The sequence below is a fragment of the Acinonyx jubatus genome, chromosome B4, assembly GCF_027475565.1.
Source record: "Acinonyx jubatus isolate Ajub_Pintada_27869175 chromosome B4, VMU_Ajub_asm_v1.0, whole genome shotgun sequence".
Classification (NCBI taxonomy): Eukaryota; Metazoa; Chordata; class Mammalia; order Carnivora; family Felidae; genus Acinonyx; species Acinonyx jubatus.
Window position 1 is genome coordinate 133,783,477 of NC_069387.1, and position 23,283 is coordinate 133,806,759.

The window sequence follows — 23,283 nt, forward strand, 5'->3', positions numbered from 1 at the left end:
CTTCAGCCTTTAGCCGAGGCCCCTTGGCACTCAGTCCCTGCCAGGCCTGTGCCGGGCGCTGGGGAAAGAGACTGGCAAGACACGAACTCTGTTCCTCCATCCGTCTGTTCATCCCCCCAACATTCGCTCCATCCGTCCATGCATCCATCCATCCTTCCACCCATCCTTCCGGCCAGCCAGCCAGCCACACATCCCTGGGGTGACAATAATAATAATGGCATAACAATAGCTGACATTTGTTGGGCGCTTATTATGTGCCGGGTCCTGTGACAAGTAGTGTACATGTGTCACCCCAGTTCATCTTCGCGACTGCATGAGGTAGGTACTGTTTTTCTCTCCGTGTCATGGATGAGCAAATTGAGCTTCCTGGAAGTTAAGCCACTGGCTCAGGACTACAGAGCTGGTGAGGGCTGGCGCTGACGTACGGAGGGGGGTGCGGAGCGAGTGAGACCCAGGCCCTGCCTCCAGGAGGCGTGTGGCCCTTCGTGGCGCCCTGGAACGAGGGCCCCCGATCTCTGAGAAGATGCCGGCTTGGTCGAGGGGTAACGGGCGAGTCAGGTTTTGCCAGCCAGAGAGGAAGGCAAAGAGGCCCGGGGGGAAGGAGCCAGAGCCCTGGGGTCAGGCTGCTAACAGCCAGCCCTCAGTGGTGCCCACTGTCTGTGCTGAGCTGGGCAAGAGAGTTCCCCTCGCGGAGGCAGGCCTCTCTCCTCTGTGGGATGGGAGGCGTAGGGATGGCCATCTCGTAGGTCAGCGGCGAGCCTGTGAAGCGTTGGATGGGGCAGCTCTGAACACGAGCACGGCACCTCGTAGCCGAGGGCCTCCGGGCACCTGAGCCCACTGGGCACGGGGCGGCGTGGCTGTAGCGTGGGCAGGGCCAGGCCGTGCAGGGCCTGCCGACATGGGCCCTCATCGGAGGAGCCGTGCAAAGACGTGGCAGGCAGGGGTGTGATCTGGTAGGCTTGGCTTTGAGAAAATTCAGGTTCTCCAGGGCTCCTGGGGCTCCCCCTTGACAGCCTTGTGCCACAGACGCCCCGGTACCTGGGCGGCACCTGCTCACGGCAGGCCCACCATGGGCAGGTGTCACATTGAAGGGAATAGTGATTACATAGTAACCCGGAGTATTAGCTGGGCACTTCATACCTGCCAGGCACTGTGCTTAGGACCCCCATTTGTTTAACCTGCCCAGCTGCCCGGGAGGTGGTGTTACTGTTGTCATACCGGTTTTCCAGAAGAGGAAGCTGAGGCTCAGAGAGGTTAAGACATCAGCCTGAGGTCACACAGTGAGTCAGTGCAATGCTGGGGCTCAAACCCCTGTCCAGATCTGGGCCCTTGGAGGCCTGGGCCACGGCATCTGCTGCCCCCAGGCCTCTCCCAGGGTCGCAGGTGGACCAGGGCCAGCTCCCACCGAGATTTTGTGAGTCCCACAGCCAGGAACCCCCACTTGCCCCCCTCAGAGGCCTGCCCGGAGGTATCTGCTGGGAGAACCAATCAGCAGAACCAATCAGAGAAACAATCAGCAGGACAAAGGACAGGAGCAAGTGTTGTCCTGAGGGAAAAGCAGAGTTTTTTCCTTGCCTCCCCAAGTGGAGAAGAGGGAGGGACATGTGTTGTGAATCGGGATGCGTTTCTTTTTTGGTGGGGGGAGGAGGAGGAGGATATCGCTGTTTATTACACCTTGTATGGGCATGATTGTTGAGATTTTTAAAAAATTAATAATCCATTTCTCCTTCGCACGTAATTAAAATGTTCTCCAGTCTCTAATTTTTGTCATTTTCCTAATCTAATTTGTTTTCTGACGGTGGTGACTCCCCTTTGCTTTGCACGGGGATTTTTCTCCATTTAACGTGACTGGGATATGACTGACCAAGAGCAGTTTAAGTGATGTCATTTTCCCCTTGGTTCGGTGCCGTGGACACGGAAGCCTCGGAGGGTCTTAATGACCCCGCGTTGAAACGAGACACGACAGAGTATCTTCCAGGCCTTATCTGTTTACACAGTTTAAAAGGATAATCCCAGCAAAGAACGAGAACGCTAGCCGGTCGCAGGAAAGGAGGCGCTGGCCGTTATGTGAAGTGCGTGAGCGGGTCCGGGTAGGATGGAGACTCAGCCGCCTCCACCCCCCAACCCCGTTCCCAGGATTCCACGTCGGAATCAGTCAAAAGGACATTAGAACCCAGTAGCTGCAGGTGCAAACCGCACTTTCCGGAGGATGGCCTTTGCAAAGCTGCGGTTCTGTATGGATTCGAGGTTTGACGGGAACACCAGAGTTCCCGAGATCCTTGCAAGGCATTCGGGAAGACTTTTGTTTTTAAAGTAGATCCTCCCCTGCCCTCCCTCCCCCCACCCCGGGCCACCTCCTGAGCTGAGTTGGTGTATGGCAATCTGTCTGGGAAAATCCCTTCTCCAAGCCCCGCTCAGAGATATCTTCAGGCGACGACGTTGATGTTGAGGAAGGAATTTTCGCCCCGTGCTCTGCACCTGCTCGGGCTTGCAGGGGGGCGGGGGTGTGGGTGCGGTGTGTTTCGGGGGCTCTGTGGGGAGGGGGTGGGGTTGGAGGGGAATCCTCCCGATTCCCCCGCTCCGAAAAGTAAAACTTGCCTTCGCTGGTTACAGAACACCAGCCATCGTGTGGCCCCATCTCACGGTCACCCTGTGGGTTCTGGAGGATTTTGTCGAAGAGAAAAAAAAAAAAAAGTCTTAAGTATTTAAACATGTCGGACCACGCGTGCATCCGTTCCCAGCGTTGTGGGTTTTGTTTTTTGGGGTTTTTTTTTTTTTTTTTTTTGGTCTCTTCCCTCCCTTTTCTTTTACTTTCTACCAAAGTATATTCATCAAACTGCTGAGTTGGAAAGATCTGTAATGAGTTTTTGAGCTGTATGACTGTGTTTTTTTTTTTCTCTCCCCCCCCCCCTTCCTCTTTCTAAATCTTCATCTGACATTAAATAAAGCAAATCCCAAACAGATTCATTGCCGCACGGTTCTGCTCTGTCTCCTCAGTCTGTTCCCAGGTCTGGCTCGGGGCCGGGCAGCGGCGGTGGCTGCGGGAGATGCCCGGGCGGCCAGCGGAGGCCCATGTGGCGCGCTAGGTGGGACCCCGGTGTCCTGAAGGCCGAGGCCCTGGCCCTGCTGCCCTGCGGCCTGGGCATGGCGTTCTCCCAGTCCCACGTGATGGCCGCTCGGAGGCACCAGCACAGCCGGCTCATCATCGAGGTGGACGAGTACAGCTCCAACCCGACCCAGGCCTTCACCTTCTACAACATCAACCAGGGCCGCTTCCAGCCCCCGCACGTTCAGATGTGAGTGGAGGCTCTCGGCGGGCCCGGCTGCCCGGGGCCGGGGAGGGGGGTGGGCGGGAAGGGGCTTGCTACAGGCTCCAGGCAGGTTCGGACCCTAGTTTTAGGCTGCCTGTCTTCCCTCACCTCTGCCCCTCCCTCCCTCCCTTTCGTCCAGACCCCTTTGCCTCTACTGAGATAGCAGAGATGCTTTTTCCAGTCCTGCTCCCTGCCCCTTGAGGCTGATGGAAAAGGCCAGCGATGTCCCAGCAGTAAGGCCAAGGCGAGGGCACAGACTCGAGAGCCCCCGCGACCGGTGGGGGGAACCTCTCCCCTCCCTGGATTGTTTTCTGAGGTCTGGAGAGGAGAGGAGGCCCAGGGAGGAGACGGATAAACTCCTTGCTCTGCCCCAGGCGGCTAGCTCCTTGCGTTCCTAGGAGACCCTCCTCCTCGTTTATCCCCCACTTCCTCCAGGGCTGCGAGCACCGTCTCTAGGCAGCCCCGGTTCCGTGGGGGCCTGGCGGCTGTTCCTTTGGGGAGACTGGAGCATCTGGCACGTGGACCGCTTTGGAGAAGGAGCCCGGCGGGGTTTCCAATCCCAGGCCAGGAGGTGGGGGCGGACGGGTTGTGGTTCCCTCGAGAGCCGAGAGCCGTCCTCTGCTGTGAAGGGTGGGTGCGGGGAGCTTCTTCACGGGAGGAAGGGCTGAGGGAGGCAGGCGGGCACCGGGCCTGGGGTGGGCTCCAGCCCATCTTCCCTCCGTGCTTGCTTGGAAAAATGCTCATTTCTGTAGGGACTGAGGCCTGGTGTTGTCTGTAGCTGCCTACTTTATCTGTTTGGGAGACGGCCTCCTGTTTCCATTTTGGGGCCAGATCGGCAGGTTGGGGCAGGAAGGTCTCAGCATTCTTAGTATCCGGGACCTGGAGGCCCGGCAGGGCTGCTGCAGGGAGGGGGGCCTTCCCCAGGCCGGGTTTTCTCTTTCGTCGATGGGGTTAGTCTTCCCGGGCCGGATGGGACCCGGCCTGAGGTCCCTGGATGCTGGGCTGGACTCCTGCCCCAGCGGAAACGCACAAGAAGAACATGTGGGCAGAGCGGGTGGGGTTCACGTGGCCAGTGCCCCCTGTGCGCCCCCACTTAGAAGGGTCCCCAGGATGGGGTGCCTCAGTGGCTCCGTCGGTTGAGTGTCCGCCTCTCGGTTTTGGTTCGGGTCACGATCTCACGGCTGTCGTGGGTTCGAGCCCCGCGTCGGGCTCTGTGCTGACAGCACAGAGCCTGCTTGGGATTCTCTGCCTCCCTCTCCGTCTGTCTCTTCTCTGCTCTCTCTCTCTCTCAAAATAAGTAAACATTAAAAAAAAAAAGGAGGAAGGGTCCCCGGGTGCCAGAGCTAATTCCACGTGGCACCGTGCTGTCACCTACAGTGCCCCTGCCCGGACCCAGCAGACACTCAGGCAGGCCTCTGCCCCAGGACAGAGCCAGGGAAACAGGAGGTCGGAGGAGAAGAGGGCCAGGGGGCGGAGGAAGGACCTTCTGGAGAAGATGACTTCTAGGTTGAGGTCCGAGGAAGATGAGCGAGGGCAGCAAGCTGGGAGAGGGTCGGGAAAAGGGGACACGTGAGGAATGCAGAAAACACCCGGCTGGGGGCTGGGGGCTGGGGGCTGGGGGAAGCCTTGCCGTGCGGACCCCTGCAGGCCAGGCTGCATCCTGAGGAAGGGCAGTGAGCGACCACGTGAGAGAGGGGCCATCTCCCCCTTTAACCCCCGAGCAGCCGCGGGGTCAGGATGTTTGTGAACAGGCGCATAGCATGCCCGTTAGAAATGCGCGCCCCGAGCCCGCCTGCCTGGCTCTGAGCCCCTGGCTCTGCCACTGCCCTGTGAGGGGGCTCTGGGTGCCTCGGTCTCCCCATCTGGAAAACGCCGAGGATTCAGTAGGTAGATCCACCCAGAGCGGGGCCAGGGAGCAAATGTTCCGTGCTGTTAGTCCACACTGGGCTGGGCCAGGTGCTTGATACAGCAGCGATCAAAGACGCGTCCCTGCCATGCTGAGCTGACCTTCCCACGGGGTGGCAAGCAGTTAGCGCACACGTCACGGCAGGGTGTCAGAGCGTAAGACACTGGTGCAGTGGGGAAAATGCTTCCTGGCTTTCCTGTGGTCACCCAGCTAGAGCAGGCAGAGCGGATTCACCCTGGCCTGCTCTGAGCTGCCACCACCTGACATGGGGCTCCCGGCTTCCACTGGCCGCGGGGCTCAGGGGGTTCGGGCACTGCCTCGGGGAGGGCGTGTGCTGAGCCCCGGTCCTGGGCTCCCCGTCAAGTGCTCCCTCACTGCCTGCTCAGACCAGCCCGGCTCTGAAACAGAGCTTTGCATAAAGCTGGGTGAAGCCAGGGCCATGCAGGGACCCGGGGGGACTGCTTCGTCCCGCCCCCTCCTTTCAGACCGCAGCCCCCAAGCCCGAGGGAAGCATGCAGGCTGCTGGAGGCGGCTGTTTGGATTTCCATGACGAGTTTCCATCGCCGCTTCCCCACACGTGATTTATCACCACCCTGGGCTTTGTCTCCGGGGTGAGGGAGCGAGGGGGCCTTATTTAATAAATCCACAATTTATATTTAATAACAACAGTGACAACCCAAACATGGCCTCCGATTGAGCTGCGTGATTTATGCGATTGCCCCCAGAGACCCTGGTGGTGGCGAGGCTGCCTTTGCCTCAGTAATGAATGTCTGGATCTGGGCCTCCCGGTTTGGGGCCCTGAGGCCCAGGACCCCTCACTCTGAGGGCCTGGAAACCCTGCGGTGGCCTCAGGAGAGCCCCTCCAGGCACCAGCCCTTCTGACCTGGGTGGGTGGGCGGGCACCGGGCCCGGTGGCCGGTGAGAAGACTTGACCGCCAGGCCAGGGTCATCCTGGGGGGTCTGCCCTAGAGGTGCCCTGGGGGTTGGTGCCAGGCCTAGCAACTCTTTTCTCTGGCCTTTAAAAGGAGTCCTGTTGGTGGGGACTTGAGTCATCCTGTGTAAAGACCCTCCAAGCATGTCTTGAAGAAGACAGCAGAGTCAGGGGAGCGGGGCTGTGTGTCAGGCCTGGGGAGGCCCCCTCCCGGCCACACTTCCCGGTCCCGGCGCTGACCTCCCTCTCCCGTGGGCTTGGGCTTCAGAAGGGATCCCCAGTCTGTCCATGCACTGAGAGGCCCCCAGGAGACAATGAGGGTCCGCTGTGAGCCCGGGGAGCGTGAAGGGGCAAGGCAGGAGGAGAGGACTAAGCCTGGAACATTCCGTGCCTCCTTCTGCCTCGGGTCTCTGCACATGGTGTCCTTTGTGCCTCCTCCATGCTCTGCCCTGCTAACACGGACTCATTCTTCAGATCTCACCCAGATGTCACTTCCTTGGGAAGGCCCTCTGACCGCTCCCCAGACCAGATCTCCCCTTCCCTTGACCCTACCCCCTACCGTCCGGCTCTAAGGTCTGTCCCTGCCACCAGCATGGGGCTGGTTCCTCGAGCCTGGCACAGCAGAGAGATGGAAAGAAGAAAGAAAAGGGAGTGAGGATAAGGCAGGGAGTATGGCCCCGGAAGAGTGGGGGAGATCAGGAGGGGCTTCCCGGGGGCAGTGGCATAGCCCCTGGGGTTGGGGGACCAGCAAAAGCAAAGGCTGAGAGGTGGGAAGGGAAAAGGGAGGGCAGCGCAGGACTCAGAACGAGGGCCTTGTGAGAAGAGCACTGGGCAGTGGGCACCAAGCTAACCAGTCACTGCCCTCCTCTGGGCCTCAGTTTCCTCACGGTAGAATGAGGGGATTGGCAGACTCTCCCATTGGGAACCGCCGTGGCTGCTGCCCAGTCACGTGTCCGGACGGGGTCAGAGCCTCGCTGAAGGGAGGAGTCCTCTGGCCCCAGCCCCCTGGCCTTCAGAGCTTCCCATTTCCCCAGAAGTAGAGATGACGGGGGAGATGGCCTGTGCTTCTGACGTCGGGGAGCTGGTGGCTGATGGGAGAGGGAGGCCGAGGAGGACGCCGGGGCCCAGGGAACGGCTGCAGGGGGCACTCACGTCCAGGCTTCCAGCTGCGAGGGTCCTTGAGCTCTCCCGCCTTGTCCAAGAGTGAGTGGGTGGCTCCCACCTTCCAGAGCTGGCCTGGGGGCTGGGAGGGTCCAGGGCACGGCGAGGAGGTGGCCGAATTGGGGTGCCGGCCGAGGCCTGGGTGCCAGAGGCCGTGCTCTCTATTCTGCATCCTTCCTGCTGCCGTGATTCTTGTGGGAACACCCCTTGTTAGGCTGGGGACAGGTGGCAACAGGTTTCAGGTCTCGGAGAGAGAGCCGCGGCCGTCCCCTGTTCTCTGAGGCCCGCAGAATGTCGCTGGAAAATAACCATTTTGCTTTGTTAGCCTCAGCAGGTTAGATGCCCAGAGCCCTGTTGTGGAGACCCAGGTGCCAATCTACTCTGTAACTTACTAGCCAGGGCCTTGGATATGGGACTAACTTTTCCAGCCTCAGTGACTCCACAGTCTTGCTGTGACTCAGGTGTTAGCCAGGGTGTTGCATTACGAGTGTCAGAAACTCAGTGTCAATTGCCTGAAGGATAAAAGAGTTTACTGGCTTACTTAGTAAGAAAGCCCGTGTTTGGACCCAGCTTCAGGTACAGCTGGATCTAGGGACCAACTTATGCTGTTAAGTTCTCCCACCTTCTTGTCTGCTCTCTCTTTCTCTTTCTCCGTATCTTGACTCTCCTTTTTCTTTTCCTCACTCCCAAACACTTCCAGGCTGGGTTTCTGGGGACTCCACGAAGTGACCTCAGGGGGTATCCTGTCCACAGGTATATCCCTTGTGCTTGGCAGGTGCCCGGCCTTTAGGAGGCCCTTAGGAAGCATTTGCGCGTAGATTGACTGAATGAAATGAGCTGGGCCTGGAAACAGTCCAGTCCGGTGGGGGTTTTGGAACCAAAGACTGGCTTCAAATTGCAGCTTTACCAGCCTGCATAGCTGAGATCCCGGGCAAGCCTTTCCTGAGCCTCAGTTTTCTCATCTGTAATATGGGCATACCCATAATACCCTGCCCAGACGGTCACGGTGCGAAGACAGTGGGTGCATGTAACGTGCTTAGGACAGGATGAGCTCCCGTCCGTGGGAAGCACCCAGCATCGGTGTCATTACTGTTGCTGTTATTTCAAGTTGAGCATTTGTTACAATCTAAATAGCCGGAGGACAGTGCAGAGAAGCAAGAGTCTTTATTTTTTCCTCAGGGGATTATTAGGTTTGCATCCTCACTGAGCGCAGTAGCCTCGGGGTGGAGGGAAATAAGAATAGTTAATTAAAGAGCCCAGGCTCCAACAGCCCGACTGGAGCCCTCGGAACTGGTCCTGCTTTAGGCTGGCTGATGGTGGGCGGGGCTGAGGCCTGCTCAGGCTCCATGCTAAGGGTTCACAGGAGGAGAGGTTGTTGGGGCCAGAGGTGGCTCTGGAGGTGGCCTCTCGCTCCCTGTCTCTCTCCCCCTTCATCATCCCTCTCTGTCTCTTTGACTTGGCCTCTGTCACCTTTGACATGCTTACGACCTCGGTATGTGTAGGGGTGAAGGAGGGAAGGAAAGAAGGAAGGAAAGAAGGAAAGGAGAAAGGAAAAAAGGAAGGAGCGAAGGGAGGAAGGAAGGAAGGAAAGAATGAAGGGAAGAAGGAAGGAAGGAAGGAAGGAAGGAAGGAAAAAGAAAGGAAAAAAGGAAGGAAGGAAGGGAGGAAGGAAGGAAGGAAAGAATGAAGGAAAGAAGGAAGGAAGGAAGGGAGGAAGGAAAGAAGGAAGGAAAGAAGAAAGGAAAAGAAGGAGGGAAGGGAGGAAGGAAGGAAAGAAAGAAGGAAGGAAAAAAGGAAGGAGGGAAGGAAGGAGGGAAGGAAGGAAGGAAGGAAAGAAGGAAGAGAAGAGGGAAGGAAAGAAGGAAGGAAGGAAAGAAGGAAGGAAAAAAGGAAGGAGGGAAGGAAGGAAGGAAGGAAAAAAGGAAGGAAGGAAAGAAGGAAGGAAGAGAAGAGGGAAGGAAAGAAGGAAGGAAAAAAGGAAGGAGGGAGGGGAGGAAGGAAGGAAGGAGGGAGGGAGGGTGGAAGGAAGGAATTTGATTGGCTCACTCATGTTCCTGTGCCAGGACAAGAGCCCAGTAGCAACCGTCTGCCCCTTGTCCAATCGGCTGCGCTGGGGGCAGGCAGGATGTACAGGTGACCCACAGGCCTGCTGCCTGCCAGACCGTCTGTCAAAGGGTTGGGGGCAGGGGAGGAGGGCAGGGACTCTGAGGACACAGGGATGGGAGGGAGTCTTTAGCTCCCAGACCAGCTCAGGTCCCGCCTCCTCCTGGAAGCTTCTAGGGAGCCCCTTGCTGGGTTAGGGCCTTCTCTGGCCCCCAGCTTCTCCGTTGCCCGGTCAAAGCCGGTGGCCTTATTGTCACTGCCTAGCCAAGTCTGCCTCCACCATCAGTCTGTGGTCTCCTGGCCTGGGTTTAGGCCCGGTTCATCCCCGGGGCCCCGGCACTGAGCTCGGGGCCGGCCCACAGTGAGTGGGCAGAATGTGCTTGGCTGAATGAATGAGTGACTGACTGAATGGATGGAGGCAGAAGGAAGGCGGGGTGGGGGGGGGGTGCCGGTGCCTTCTTGTTGGTCATCATCAGACTCTGGGGGTTTTCCTCTTCTCCCCGGTCATGCCCCACTCTGACCTGCCTGGAGTCTAACTCGCCTTGACCGGCCCCGGAAAGGCCCGAGCGTGCTCCCTCCCGGGACGAGGGGAGGCTGGCTTGGTGCCTCCCACTGTGGTGGATAGAGCGCGCTAACGCTCCCCGCACATTAGCATGCTGAACCCACGTCTCTTGTAAGGTGTTAATTAAATTTCTTCGAAGTATATTGTCTGAAAAAAAAAAAAAAGGATAATTAGAAAGATGTCTTTAAAAGTATTTATGTAACTGATACGGTACCGCTTTTGGTTTGCCGCATAATTAGATTTAAACACAACTCCTCGAGCGGCATACTCATTTGGAGAGAGCCGCTCGTTGAAATGTCATTGCGTTGTTTTTAAGAGTTCTGAGCCTGGCAGAATCATTCAGCTGAGGAGGCTGAGCGTGGTTTGGGGAGCACTGGACTGGGAGCCACGGTCTCCCTTTGTTCCCTGGGACACGCGGGGCCACTTAACTCAGCACTGTCGTCCTCGAAACCAGAGGGCTGTGATGGGCTCCGCGGAGCAAGAACTTACCTTTCTGCAGCTCTTTTTAATTTCCCTATGGTTTTTGCTTCGTGAGGTGGCTCCACGTTACAGGCGAGCGGAACCAGGCCACGTGTTTTGCTGAAGGTCACACGTCAGTGAGAAATGGCGGAGCTGGGACCTGAAGCCCGGTCTGATTCGGGGACCCTTTGCCCGCACAACCCTGGAAAGCCCTTGTTTTAAAAATGATGAGACCATCTCACGGTTTTGAAAACTTGCTGCCTATCTTTCGTGCTTTGATTTCCCGCGCTGCTGTGAGATCCCCCCACCCCTGCTTTTGCACCCATCTTTCCCTGGATGCTGCGTGCCCCCCTGCACGGTGCCTGGGGCTGGTTCTTTCACTCGGACCAGAGGCCGTAGAACTTACATTCTTGATGGGGCTGATGGTATCTCCGGAGGGGGGTGAAACTCATTTTTAGGGGGTGAAGAAAGCTTATTCTTCTTAGAAAGCCCAGATATGCATACATACACGAACAGTTATCTGTGGGGTTAAAAACCTCACGGGAAGGGAGCGAGTAGGGGAAAAACTCATCTAAACAGGGTCGATGATGGAAAGGGCCGCAGTAGCCAAACAGCAGGTAAGCCGTCGTAATTGCACCGTGCCCACAGGTGCTCTCCACTCGATAGTTACCTCCTTTAGCCCCTGAGGGCCCCATGTTACTGAGGGGAAATTGAGGCTCAGCGGGACACACGTTTTGCTCAGCCAGCAAGCGGGAGAGTCAGGACTCGGAGCCCCGAGGGCCCACTGGGAAGTCCGGGCGCACCGTCTGTGTCCGTGGCTGGCGGGGCCGTGAGCTGGGGCCGTGAGCTGTGCCCGGGCCTCGTGCTGGTCACGCACCGCCTGCAGTGTCTTCTCTCCTCGCAGGGTGGACCCCGTGCCTCACGATGCCCCCAAGCCGCCCGGCTACACCCGCTTTGTCTGTGTGTCTGACACCCACTCGAGGACGGACCCCATCCAGATGCCTTACGGCGACGTGCTCATCCACGCCGGGGACTTCACGGAGCTGGGGCTCCCGAGCGAGGTGAAGAAGTTCAACGAGTGGCTCGGTAGGTGCCGGGCCGGAGGTGGCCTTCCTGGGCTGCCGGGGCCCCCCTCTCCAGCCTCGCTTTGCCTGTCCACCTCCCCTGGGCAGCCTTCCCTGACTGCCCGCTGTCGGCCACGCCTCGATGTCTCCCACCCCAGCTTTTGCCTCCCACTGTGACTTAGTTTGTGCGATTCTTTTGGCCTGGGAGACGCCCTCCAGAAGGGATTTTGTCGAGGTTTGTTTATGTCCATTTGCGTGTGGAGCCCCTGGCGCTTGAGACAGGTAGGTGCTCAATAAATAATTGGTGAATGAATGAAGGCACGAGTGGGCAAATGAATGAATCAGTCTCTACGAGCGGTGATACCAGGGCAGGCACCCAGCTGGTCTGTACTGGCTCAGCCACCACCACCGGCGTGAAGGCTTCCCCAGTGAGGGGACCCCCAGGCAGGGGACCCGTGCGGACTCCTCCCCGGGGGCAGCTGTTGGGAGAAGGAGTGGAGCTCGATGGGCGATGGTGGACGATGATTTATAAGCGTGCCCCCCGGGGTTTGTCTTCAGCTTTTTGCTTTCTTCCCAAACAAACAAAAAACATAAATGTGGAGTGCCTCCTGGGAAAAACAACCTGCCCGGAATCCAGAGAAACCGCACAGCGAGCCGTCTCTGCCGTGGCCTGGGGGACAGATGGACGGCCCCTGGGCGGCCCAGCGTGCCAGTGCGCTGGCTTGGAGGTGTGGGTGCAGAGCAGTCCCACCTCCGTGCCCAGCGCTGCTCGGCCGCCAGACGGTCCCCACCCCTCCCCCCCCCCCCCCCCCCCCCACCGCGCACTTGGCTGGGAGCTCCGTGAGCAGAGGGCCAGGAGCGAGGCGGGGGGAGCCGCAGGAGCGAGAGGCCCAGCTTTGCCAGTCGAGACAAATATTTACAAGCAAGGCCTTCCCTCCGCTTGGCAGGCTTGGAGCTTTAAATATTGATTTTTCAAACGGGAGATTCCGGTCAAGCGCCCCGTTTGGGCTGGAATGTGTGGAGGCCGAGGTGGGAGAGGGCTCCCGCAGGGCGGGTCTGTCTCACGGCTCCTTGCCTTGCCGCGTGCTGCCTCCTGGCCCCGGGCTGCCCCCCCTAGGATGGGGTCCCCGCCGGCTTCCCGTCCCCCCCGCTCCCTCCACTCCGGGCTGCGGGGCTCCAAAGATGTGAGGCTGAGCCGAGCCTGTGTCCCAGGCAGGTGCCAGGCTCCCGCTGTGGGCCAGACTCCTCTCCGTCACTGCCTACCTAACTTTTGGGAACCAGGTGAATTTGAGGACCGGTGCTCTTTACGTCCCAATTAGAAGGAGAGTTAGCCCGAGGGTCTCAAGGGTGGGGACTGATTCCGACGAGGTCCCGTCACTGCGGAGGGGGTGAGTGAAGCAAACGGCCGCGCGTGCAGCCGGGATGGTGCCACGTGCTCCGGGAGCACAGGTCAGGGCCAACGATGGCCTCCTGCTGGCAGGGGGGGGCTTCCTGGGGAAGCTGACTCCGGGCCAGGCCCTGACTTAGCAGTTGCGAGTCGGTGCCGGGAAGGGGCAGCTGGGGTCAGGCGTGCTGGTGGGCACTGGAGAGGAGTGGCCGGGTGCTGTGGCCGGGGTGAGGGGGTTTGGGGCGTGGAGGGTGAGGGCCCCGGAAGGAGGGCTGGGCTGACCGCGACTCTGAACGTGAGGGGAATTGGGGGCCCCAGGGGGCCAGCATGGCGAGCCGGCCATTTTAGAAAGATGGTTCTAGCTGCCTTTTCACAGGAGTCAGAACAACGTGCTGTGGGAATTTGGGGGGGGGGGCGTGGCGGGGTCTTCATGTGACCCGGAGCTGGATCGATTTATCTGCCTGGGTTGTTGCAGGTGGAAGGATGAGCTTACACAGGGGGTCCCCCAGGCGTCTCCCCTTTGCTGCCTTGAAGTGTCTGCCGATGTCAGTGCCCGTCATTCAAGTGGGATAGGGTGGGGTCGGGGGGGGGGCTCCAGACTCCAGACTCCAGACTCCAGAATGAGAAGCCCCTCCCCCTACTTGACTGAGCGGCAGGGAATTTGCCCGTGAGTGAGCATGTATATAGGAGCAGGCTCCTAGAGGTCCACCTGCAGCGGGCTTTTAGGGAGCCTGCCTGTCGCCCAAAGTGAGAAGTGAGACTCCGCCTCTGTGGGCTGGCAGTTCGGGGCCCCGGGAGGTGGCGACCGTGGCTGAGAGCCGGGCTGGGGGCTCATTAGGCCCACGTGCATGGTCAGGAGAGGTGCGCTCTCACAGACGCCTAGCGGTTAGTGAGTGTTGATGTGTGCGGGGCACTATTCTCTGCGCTCGGTGTGTCTTATCAAATCCTTTCATCCTCCTGGCGACAGAATGAGGCAGGAGCCGTTGTCACCCCCATTTTACAGAGGAGAAAGCCGAGACCCACCGCCGTCACGTGACTTGCCCAAGGCCACGCGGATAGCGTGTGGCAGAGCTACTTGCATTCGAACCCAGGCAGTTGGGTTCTGGAGCTGAGCTCCTCCTCAGCCGTTATCTCCTTTCTTGTTCTTCTTACGGTGAAACCTCTCTGATTCAACGTAAACGTGTGCGCTTTGCCATCTTGGGTCTGCTTCCTGCCCGGGTAATTACAGCAGCCACGCGACCTGTCTGGGCTTCAGCGGCCTCCCTTTAGAGGCAGGCGGTCAGGCTCCCCTTGCCCTGCCTACCTCTTTGGAAGCAGGTTGTTTTGAGGCTCCATTAGGATAGAGGAATGATCGGCTTCTGTGAAGTGTTGTGTATGTGACATTGTCGCCCCCCCCCCCCCACCCCGAGCTGGCGTTTGCCAGATCAGGTCTCCCCTTGGGGTAGAGGTAGGTGTCATGGGCGGGTCCCCCAGGAGAGGGGAACATCTGATCTGAGCCATGGGGGTGAGTAGCAGAAGAATTGGTAGAACAATGTGTGGGCAAAAGTGTGTGCAGTTTCTGAGAAGTGTTGACGTATGATCTTAGCTATGTCTGCAGTTACACACACACACACAGAGAAAAGACTGGAAGGAAGTACTCATTCGTCCATTTGGTCTGTCTCACTGGGAACCTCCCACGTGCCATGTGTGTCCCAGGCACCGGGGTGACAGCGCGGTGGGAGGGACAGGGCATGCTTGCCTTCTGGTGATGGGGACACAGTGCATCTGAGGAGCGGGGGGCGGGGGGCTCCTGTTCGCAGGCCTGTGGGCCAAGGATGGGACTTGGGGGTTGGTTCCAAGTGCAAAGGGGATTTGGGGGAGGTTTGTGTAGGGGAGTGACCTTTAAAAAGGTATTCAAAGGCCTGAATTACGGAGTTAGAGTGAGACCAAAGTCTCTGGAATGTTCCAGAATTGATGTCTGGGTGGTGGGTCATGGCGTATTTTCTTCTTTATGGTTTTCTCTCTCCTCTACCTGGATTTTCTGTACGGAGCATGTGCATCATATAAAGGCAACAGTAAAACCTTATCGTTTTTAAAAGAAATCTTGGCCTCTCTGGTATCTGGTGCAAAACGTGTCCCAAGATGGGGGTGGGGGCAGTCCTGGCCTTAGGTCAGGCCTGGTGTCATCCATCTACTCAGAATGCCACCTGGAGCCCTTCCCTAGGACAGCAGGGCTTCCCCCTCACTCCCCGTCCCTGGAAGGGCCAGGCTCTTCTCCTTGGATAAGAAAGTTATGGATTTGAAATCTATAGTAGCCTGCTTCTTCCCCGTTCATTGATTTCACAGAAAGCACTTAAAATCATATTCTAGGGGTCACCTCCAGGCAGTCAAGAGGGGATTTAAGAAATTAATAAAGACCTTCTTTGCAAGTCAAGATTGGACACCTAACTGCGGTGTGTGTGGCTAAATTCAAGCTGACTCTAATTTGCTGGCAGGTGCACTGCTCTGGGCTTGGCTGTGAGTGGTGACCGTGTTTTGCCCATTTGCAGGGTTCTGTCTGGGTCTGGGTCTGAGGGGGGCAGGTTTGGGGGCGACAGGGTTCTCCTGAGAAGACCGTTAATACCTTTCCCGTTGCCCATTAATATCCCAAATATATTCATGAAGTAGAAATGCCAGCTCGGTTTGTAAATGTTCTGGGAACAGCTAAAAGATCACTAAGGACAGGCTTTTCAGCTAGAAAGGGTGAAAGGAACAGCAAAACTTGCTGAAAATGGAAAGGAATGTGCTGGAAGCTCCTTGTTTTTCCATAGCTAATGACCTCAGTGTCACCCGAACCAGCTGACGCTGTGCTCCTCCGTCCCCACTCTTGGCCTTGGCTCCTGCTCTCCCCGCAGTAGGGAATGTTCTTCCTCCTGTCGTGCAGAGTCCTGCCCGCCCTCCAGTCGCTGCGCGTGAAGCCTGCCCCGCCCAGTAGGGCAGTGTTGGCCTCTCTTCCCTCTGCACCCAGAGCTCCCCGTTCAGATCCTGGTGGTGGCAGGGCATTATCTGTGGCTTCATGCCCCTGTTTCCCACCTAGGCCATCAGCGCCTGGAGGGCAGGGCTGAGCCTCATTCCCAGCACCAGGCAGCACTTGGCCCGGGGTGGGGGTGGGGGTGGGGGGGCGGCCAGAGGCTGTGGGCTCGGGATGGACGAGTGGGCGGCACACTGATGTGCTGTGAGCCGGTCACTGTGTCCCCAGCAGGGTCGTGCACAGCTGACTGTCGTTGGGTGGGAGCAGCCGTAAATGGGGGCTCTGGGGAGGGCAGGGAGGTCTCCTGCAGAGGAGGGTGTGAGCTGTGGCTGTTGCAACTTGGAACTTGGGGTGGGTCTGAGAAGACCGAGGGGTGGAGGCTGAGTTGGGGTCTGCACGATGGGCCAGGAGCTGAGGCCAGCAGGGATCTGGACCCAACCAAGGAGGGCCTGGTATTTCAGGTGGCTGTCTGGGGTCCCCCTTGGAGGCCAGGGGCGCCGAGAGCAGGAGGAGACGCTGAGCCCCAGCAGCACCCACCTCCCAAGATGCTGGCTGCCGAGGCTGCTGCTGACCCGGGGTCTTGACACCACACGCATCCCGCCCCAGGCGTGAGCACCAGGCTGCCGGCTTCCATTGGCGGCCGTGCCTTGAAGGACTGATTCACATAGGGTCACCAGGCTCGCTCTCTGTGACCAGCAGGTGCCAGGCTGGCCTCCTCAGCCCTGGCCTCTGCAGCCCTCACTCCCACCCCCTAGCTTTGGTGGCCTCAGACCCCTGCATGGGCCCCGGAGGCCACAGGCCAGTTGTTCCCTCCCCTCCCCTCCCCTCCCCTCCTGGCTTCTCCACCCTCCCCCCTGCCCCCACCGCCCGGGCTGGACACTGCCCATCTAACTTGGGTTCTCCCGCAGCAGTCTCCACACCACCGTCCTCTCCGCACCGCCCCATGCCCGTCTCCTTTTGTTCCTTGTTTTGCCCCTGCCCGCTGAAGCCTTGGTTCTTTCCAGATGACAGTCACTCAGGCCCCCAGCTCCTGCTGCTGCCCAGACACCCGCCCCGTCTTTCCACACTTAGCTTTCCCTTTGAGATCCAGCTGGTGTATTGTTCACTCTTCTCAGAAGACACTTCCTCCTGGCTGTCCACCAGAATTTCAGACTCATTCTGTCCCAAACCTGCATGCATCCCTCCAGCGTGCCCTCTCCCTTCCCTCTGAGGCCGGTATCAGCTGTCACTGGTATTCTGACCTTGCTGCTGTCTGCCTGGCCCCTTCACCTGCTTATATTACCTGCTGAGCCACCGTGGGCCCCCAGGCGGGCCGGCCAGCCAGGCTCGCCTTCCCCCTGCCGGATCCCGTGAACCCCTAGAGGGTGGAGATAGTGCCCCGGGTCAGCGAGGGTCCTCAGAGCCCCGCCCCCGCTGGCCCTGAGGGCTGCTGGGCGGGTGTTGGTTGAATAAAGCGTGGAGACGTCTGACAAGCATAAGATGCTCCAGTTAATTAAGTGGCACTACCCTTAGCAGAATCAGGCAGGGGAGGAAGATGGGGGCCTGGTAATGGAGTATTTGGAAGTTATAATTAACTTTTTACTGGGGCCCTAGCATGAAACGAGATATAAGACAATATAAAAGGGGTCCAAGGATTTAGTTAAATAGAGCTGGGTCTCCTGCAAGTAAACCCTTAATTAAAGTCTGTGAGGGAGGAAGGGAGAGGAAGGGAAATGGGGAAATCACTCCATGGCGGTGTTTTTGGTTCTCGCCTCATCTGCCACAGTGTTGAAGGCCCGAGGGCCGCAGGGGTTCGGCCGCAGGAGTGGGCCGCCCGCAGCGTTGTGCCTCTTTGCGATGTAGCCCAGGAGCCCGCGGGATGGCTGCAGGTGGAGGTGAGGGGCCCGGGGAACGCGCAGGGCGCTGGCTCTCCCCACGCAGGAGCTGGAGGGTGCCCCCAGGCACAGGGATTGTTAGGGCCTGCGGGAAAAGATGGGCTCCCTGTGCGGCTGGAGGGTCCCCACCCCCAACCCTGCCAACACCGCTCAGCCACTTGCCTTCCCGCGGCAGCCACGTCCCAGGTTCTGACTGTTCCCTGATCTCCGGTCTGCCCTTCCTGGCAGCGTAGCCGCCCTTCACGTGGAAGGCTGAGCTGTCCCCAACCGCCGCCCTCAGCTCTGTCCCGGGCAGCGTGTGTGAGCACGAGACCCTGCTTTTGTCTTATCCCTTTAACTTTTTGACCTCCGTCCTTCCCGCCTCTCCCCACCAAACATTTCTCGTCTGTGTGCGTGTCACCTGCTTGCCACGCCTGGGCCGTGACCGTGGCGCGTCTCATGTTTTGCGTGCAAGGCTGCAGAGACGGCCCCTGCAGAGATAGTACACGGAGCCCCTGCACCGTCCCCGGTCCCAGGGCACCCCGCTGTGGAGCAGGACCCTTCCTGGGTGCCCCCGGCATCGGCAGCGTGCTCTCCAGGCAGCAGAGCTCTCCCACTGTCCAGCACTGTGCGGACAGGGCACAGGCGAGGAGCTCTGCCGGCGTGGCCGGGATCCCCAGGGGTGGAAGCAGCTCAGCTCCTCGGGGCCGGGCCTCACCCTGCTCCGTGGACAGGACCCGCAGCCTCTTCAACCAGAGCAGGGGATAGAGAACAGCAGTCGGGGCTCCTGGGGCTCGCCTCTGGCTCTGCCCTGCACCAATCGGGTGACCTCGCTTTCCCCCCGCTGAGTGTCCGACCTCCATAAAATGTGACATGTGGACCATGTGTTAATGAGGGCCGCCCCAGTGCTCTTGCTTGGCTGTGCGGGCGCTGTCCGGGGAGCAGTGCCCCAGGCCCACGTTCCTCCTGGCCTCTGGGCCCCGGTGGGTTGGGCGAGGGTCTGCTTCTCCTGCTGGGCTGTGACCGTGGGGGCACGGGGGAGGGGCCCACACTTACCCCGCTCAATACAGGTTTCAGGAGCCCACTACATTCGCTGGCTCGGTGTTGGGGGTTCAGGGATGTCCACCGCGGGTGTGGTTCCTGCCCGAGGGGCCTGAGGCAGGGACGGGTTATAAAGATTAAACAGAGTAAATAGACAAGATCATTTTGGTGATTAGATCAGTAAATCAGGTCAGCAAACAGGGCGAGGTGAGAGTGACTGGGGCAGGGGTTTATCTGACATAAGGTGGTCCAGGAAGCCCCCTCCGAGAGGGTCCTGCGCTGAGAAGAACCCAGTTCTGAATTGCCTGGAGGGTAGCCAGAGGCCCTCAGGGCTGAGCACAGTGGCCCTGGAGGCCAGGGAGGAGGCCCGGTCCTGCTGACCAGAAGCTGGGGCGAGGACGTGGGTTTTATTCTAAGTGTTAAAGTGGCCACTGGGGCAGAGGCAGGGGAAGGACATGGTCTGACTCAGTGTTTTGAAAGACTCCTTTGGCTGCTGGGTGAGCTGGGCTGCGGCTACTGGGGCACCAGGAGAGAATTTACAGGTGTCCTTGAGAGGCGAGGGGAGCCGGGACTGGACCTGGGGGTGGCCGAGGGCACAGTGCAAAGTGCAGGGTTCGGCCGCATTGTGGAGATGACATCAACAGGGTTTGCTGATGGGAGGTGGGGGTGGAGGGGGAGGCGGGTCACTGACCTGGTGTCCACGGAGCCCGGCAGGCCTGGCTGAGGAGGGCGCTCAACCCGTATCTGTTAAGCAAAGGAAGAAAAAGAAAGAGAAATTTTATCATGTGGTCACATCAATCAAAATGTGCAGGGACGCCTGAGTGGCTCAGCTGGTTGAGCTGTTGTCTGAAGTCAGTTGTCTGACTTCAGCTCAGGTCATGATCTCGCGGTTTGTGAGTTCAAGCCCCGTGTCGGGCTCTGTGCTGACGGCTCGGAGCCTGGAGCCTCCTTCGGATTCTGTGTCTCCCTCTCTCTGCCCCTCCCCCACTTGACTCTGTGTCTCTCTCTCTCTCTCTCAAAAATAAATACACATTAAGAAGAAAGAGTCCTTTTTTTTTTTTTTTTTAAAGATCTTACAGGGATCATCACTGGATGCGGATACTAGATCTAACGTGGATTCTGGTTCCTTTCCTCATTAGTTGGATATAATGGCCCGATTCAGACATTTCCAGAAACCTGTTATTCTTGCAAAGACTCAAGACTGAATACTTAAATTTTTTTTTTCAACGTTTATTTATTTTTGGGACAGAGAGAGACAGAGCATGAACGGGGGAGGGGCAGAGAGAGAGGGAGACACAGAATTGGAAACAGGCTCCAGGCTCTGAGCCGTCAGCCCAGAGCCCGACGCGGGGCTCGAACCCACGGACCGCGAGATCGTGACCTGGCTGAAGTCGGACGCTCAACCGACTGCGCCACCCAGGCGCCCCAAGACTGAATATTTAATGCAAAATTTTTCTTTGACTTCGGTCCCCATTTCTGGCAGCTCCCTGGTCAGGAGCCTGGATGGTGCCCGAGGAATTTGGTTGTAGATAGCACAGTGGCCAAAGTGAGGGATGACCAGGTGCTTTCTCAGGGGCAAGATTGATGCCCAGATTTTAAAAAAATGGGTGAACAGTGCAGCACAAATTTGGTGTTCATTTAAAAAATTAATTTTTTGGGGCGCCTGGGTGGCACAGTCGATTAAGCGTCCGACTTCAGCCAGGTCACAATCTCGCAGTCCGTGAGTTCGAGCCCCGCGTCGGGCTCTGGGCTGATGGCTCAGAGCCTGGAGCCTGTTTCCAATTCTGTGTCTCCCTCTCTCTCTGCCCCTCCCCTGTTCATGCTCTGTCTCTCTCTGTCCCCAAAATAAATAAAAAACGTTGAAAAAAAATTAAAAAAAAAATAAAAATAAAAAAAAATAAAAAATTAATTTTTTATACTCATCAAAAAAAAAAAATTCTTCACAAAGCCAAAGCGTGTTTTAGGGGCTAAAAGAGAGAAAATTAACTTCTAATGAAGGTGAAAGAATCTAGAATTTCTAGCTGTGGTCAAATGATCTTGGCTAGGCATAATTGCAGTGTTTTCATATTAACATATAACCAACCCCCTTGAGAAGTGTGGTTAAGTGCGAATTATCTATTTGCAACAGAATGGCTTTGGAAATGAATGAGACCCACTGGGGTGTATGTGTGTGTGGGTGTGTGTGTGTGTGTGTGTGTGTGTGTGTATTCTTTTTTAAAATGTTTATTTGTTTATTTTGAGAGAGAGAGAGAGAGAGAGAGGAAAAGGCAGAGAGAGGGAAGAGAGAATCCCAAGCAGGCTCTGTACTGTTACTGCAGAACCCGATTTGGGGCTCGAACTCATGAACAGGAGGTTCATGACCTGAACTGAAGTCGGATGCTTAACCGACTGAGCCACCCAGGCGCCCCGCATGTGTATATTTCAAACATGTTTTGCAAGACCATCATCCTAAAAATCTCTGCCTTAAGTTAAAAACAACAACAACAAATTTATGCTTAAACAAGGTATAGAAGCACATCTCTGAAAGGCCTGGGGTCTCTGAGATTTCTTCCTTCGTTTCCTTTTGTTATTCTGGGGGATTTTATGCTTGCTTATTTATATCCCAGTTTGTGCCGAAAGATTTGAGATGATTTATAGAAGCAGTAAGGATAGTAAAATGGTAACACATCACTGATAAATTAAAAGCCAAGATTTAAAAAAAGAAAGAAATTAGAGTAGTTCAAAAGGAGAGCCTAGAATATCAACACTCAGGGCTAGATGGACCCTGTGAGCTGGAAGTAGGAGCCTGAGCTTCCTGAGGGCCAAAGTGAAAAGGGTGATGCATTTGGTAAATGGCTTTGATAATTGGAAGGAGGAAATCTTCAAGCCACTCTGATCCACACTCTGTGTCATGTTGGGCATCCGTCTCACTCAGCTGTGAGTGTCTTGAAGGCCAGACTTGTGTCCCTGTCATTTCTAAATGTAGGAGGATCTTGGTAAAGATTTTTGTATTTGAATAATACCAATGAATATTTGTTTGGTGTTTCCTCTATATTAAACCTGTCCGTTTCTGCCATTCATTGTGTGCCCCAGCCCCTGCTTGGGATTGATTGAAGTTTGCTTTTTTCCCCTCTACTGGTTTGGAAATTCTACATTCTTTTTCAATTTGTTTAGTGGCTGCTCATAAATTTTTAATATGCATATCTGACTTAACTCAATCTAAAATTAATCGATGTCTGCATTCTTCCCTGAAGGTCCCTGGAACGCACCCACCCCGTCCCCTCTTGCTGCCACCTTATGTATCTTTGTTGTCTGGTGTCTCACTGCTAATTTGTTTATAAGCCTGCCCTGAAGTATTCGCCATCATGATTATTAATAATAATTTTTTCCAGTTTACAGTTGATTGTTTACTCAACGTATGTTTGCTGAGCACTTGTTATGTGCTGGGCATGATCCTGGGCACTGGGGATGCTGCAGTGAACAAACAGAAGACAGGCCATGGGTAAAGAGAGCTGTAGTGTGTTGGAGAGTCAGAATAAGGGGTCGGGGCAGGACCCGATGAAGTGACATTTGAACAAAGTGCCGAACGGGGGGAGCCAGTTAGGGAGAGCATTCTGGGCAGGGGCAGCAGCTTCGAGTCAGCAGTGCTGGTGGCACCTTTGAGGGCCACTGGGCAGGCATGGCTGGATTGCCACGGAGGGCCCGAGGGAGTGAGTGAGTGGGAGAAGCGGAGGCTGGATAGGGGACGCGAACCAAGTAGGAAGGTCAGGAGGCTTCACGTAGGAAGTGGGAGTTGAGGGAGACCTTGGCATCTGAGCGACGTTTGGTCAGGTGAAGGGTGGGTTCAGGCCTTCCAGCTCGAAGGGGCAGGCTAAGCAAGGGTCTGAGGCTGGAGCTCTGACTTGCCATTGGTTTGCAGTCATTCACTCCCTCAAGAAACACGTATTGGGCACTTGTGTTGTCCTAGACCCAGTCCTAGACGCTGAGGGTACAGTGGGTGGCAAAACAAACAAGATTTCTACTGAAGAGACACGTAAATGAGAAAGCACCATGACATAATGCCTGACGTGGTAACCTGTGATCAAGTTAGACCCATGGAGGTTTAATTCACAGCTCACCTGCCTGCCAGGTATGGGACCATGGGCAACGGACTTACCTGGGTCTCAGGTCCCCATCTGTACAATGGATCCTCCCAGACTGGAGGAAGTGTGGAGGAAGGATGATGTGTTAATAACCACACGGGCTCAGAGGCTTTGCTGGGTTTCCCTCCATGACCCTTCGCTTCACCCCGCGGGGCATCTTCACTCCTTAGTGCCCGTTCGAGGCTGCAGAACCGTTGGAGGGAATTGTTGGTTAGTAGAGAAATACCGGCTCGGTCATTCAAAAGATGAGGAGGCAAGATTTTCTTGCTGGTATGCTTCTTTTCTTTTTTTCTACCAGCTTGGAGCGATGTGTTTGGATGTGAAATAAGCCTGTGGGTTTTTTAAAATGTCATTTTCATGCTGGACTTCATTCCAAAACAGGAATAGTCCACCGC

The 23,283-nt window shown here is 56.9% G+C and overlaps 1 protein-coding gene across 4 annotated transcripts in view; it reads left to right on the plus strand.

Moving 5' to 3' along the window:
- Positions 1–23,283, plus strand: part of MPPED1 (metallophosphoesterase domain containing 1) — a 76,016-nt gene that overhangs the window by 10,724 nt on the left and 42,009 nt on the right. For 3 of the 4 annotated variants that reach the window (XM_053226898.1, XM_027070528.2, XM_053226900.1), the window contains exons 2-3: positions 2,998–3,296; positions 11,338–11,519. In XM_053226898.1, the coding sequence (XP_053082873.1) occupies positions 3,073–3,296; positions 11,338–11,519 (406 nt within the window). In that variant the 5' untranslated portion in view covers positions 2,998–3,072. Of the gene's footprint in view, positions 1–1,650; positions 2,314–2,997; positions 3,297–11,337; positions 11,520–23,283 lie in introns of those variants that run through there. The other variant, XM_053226899.1, reaches the window with a different exon arrangement.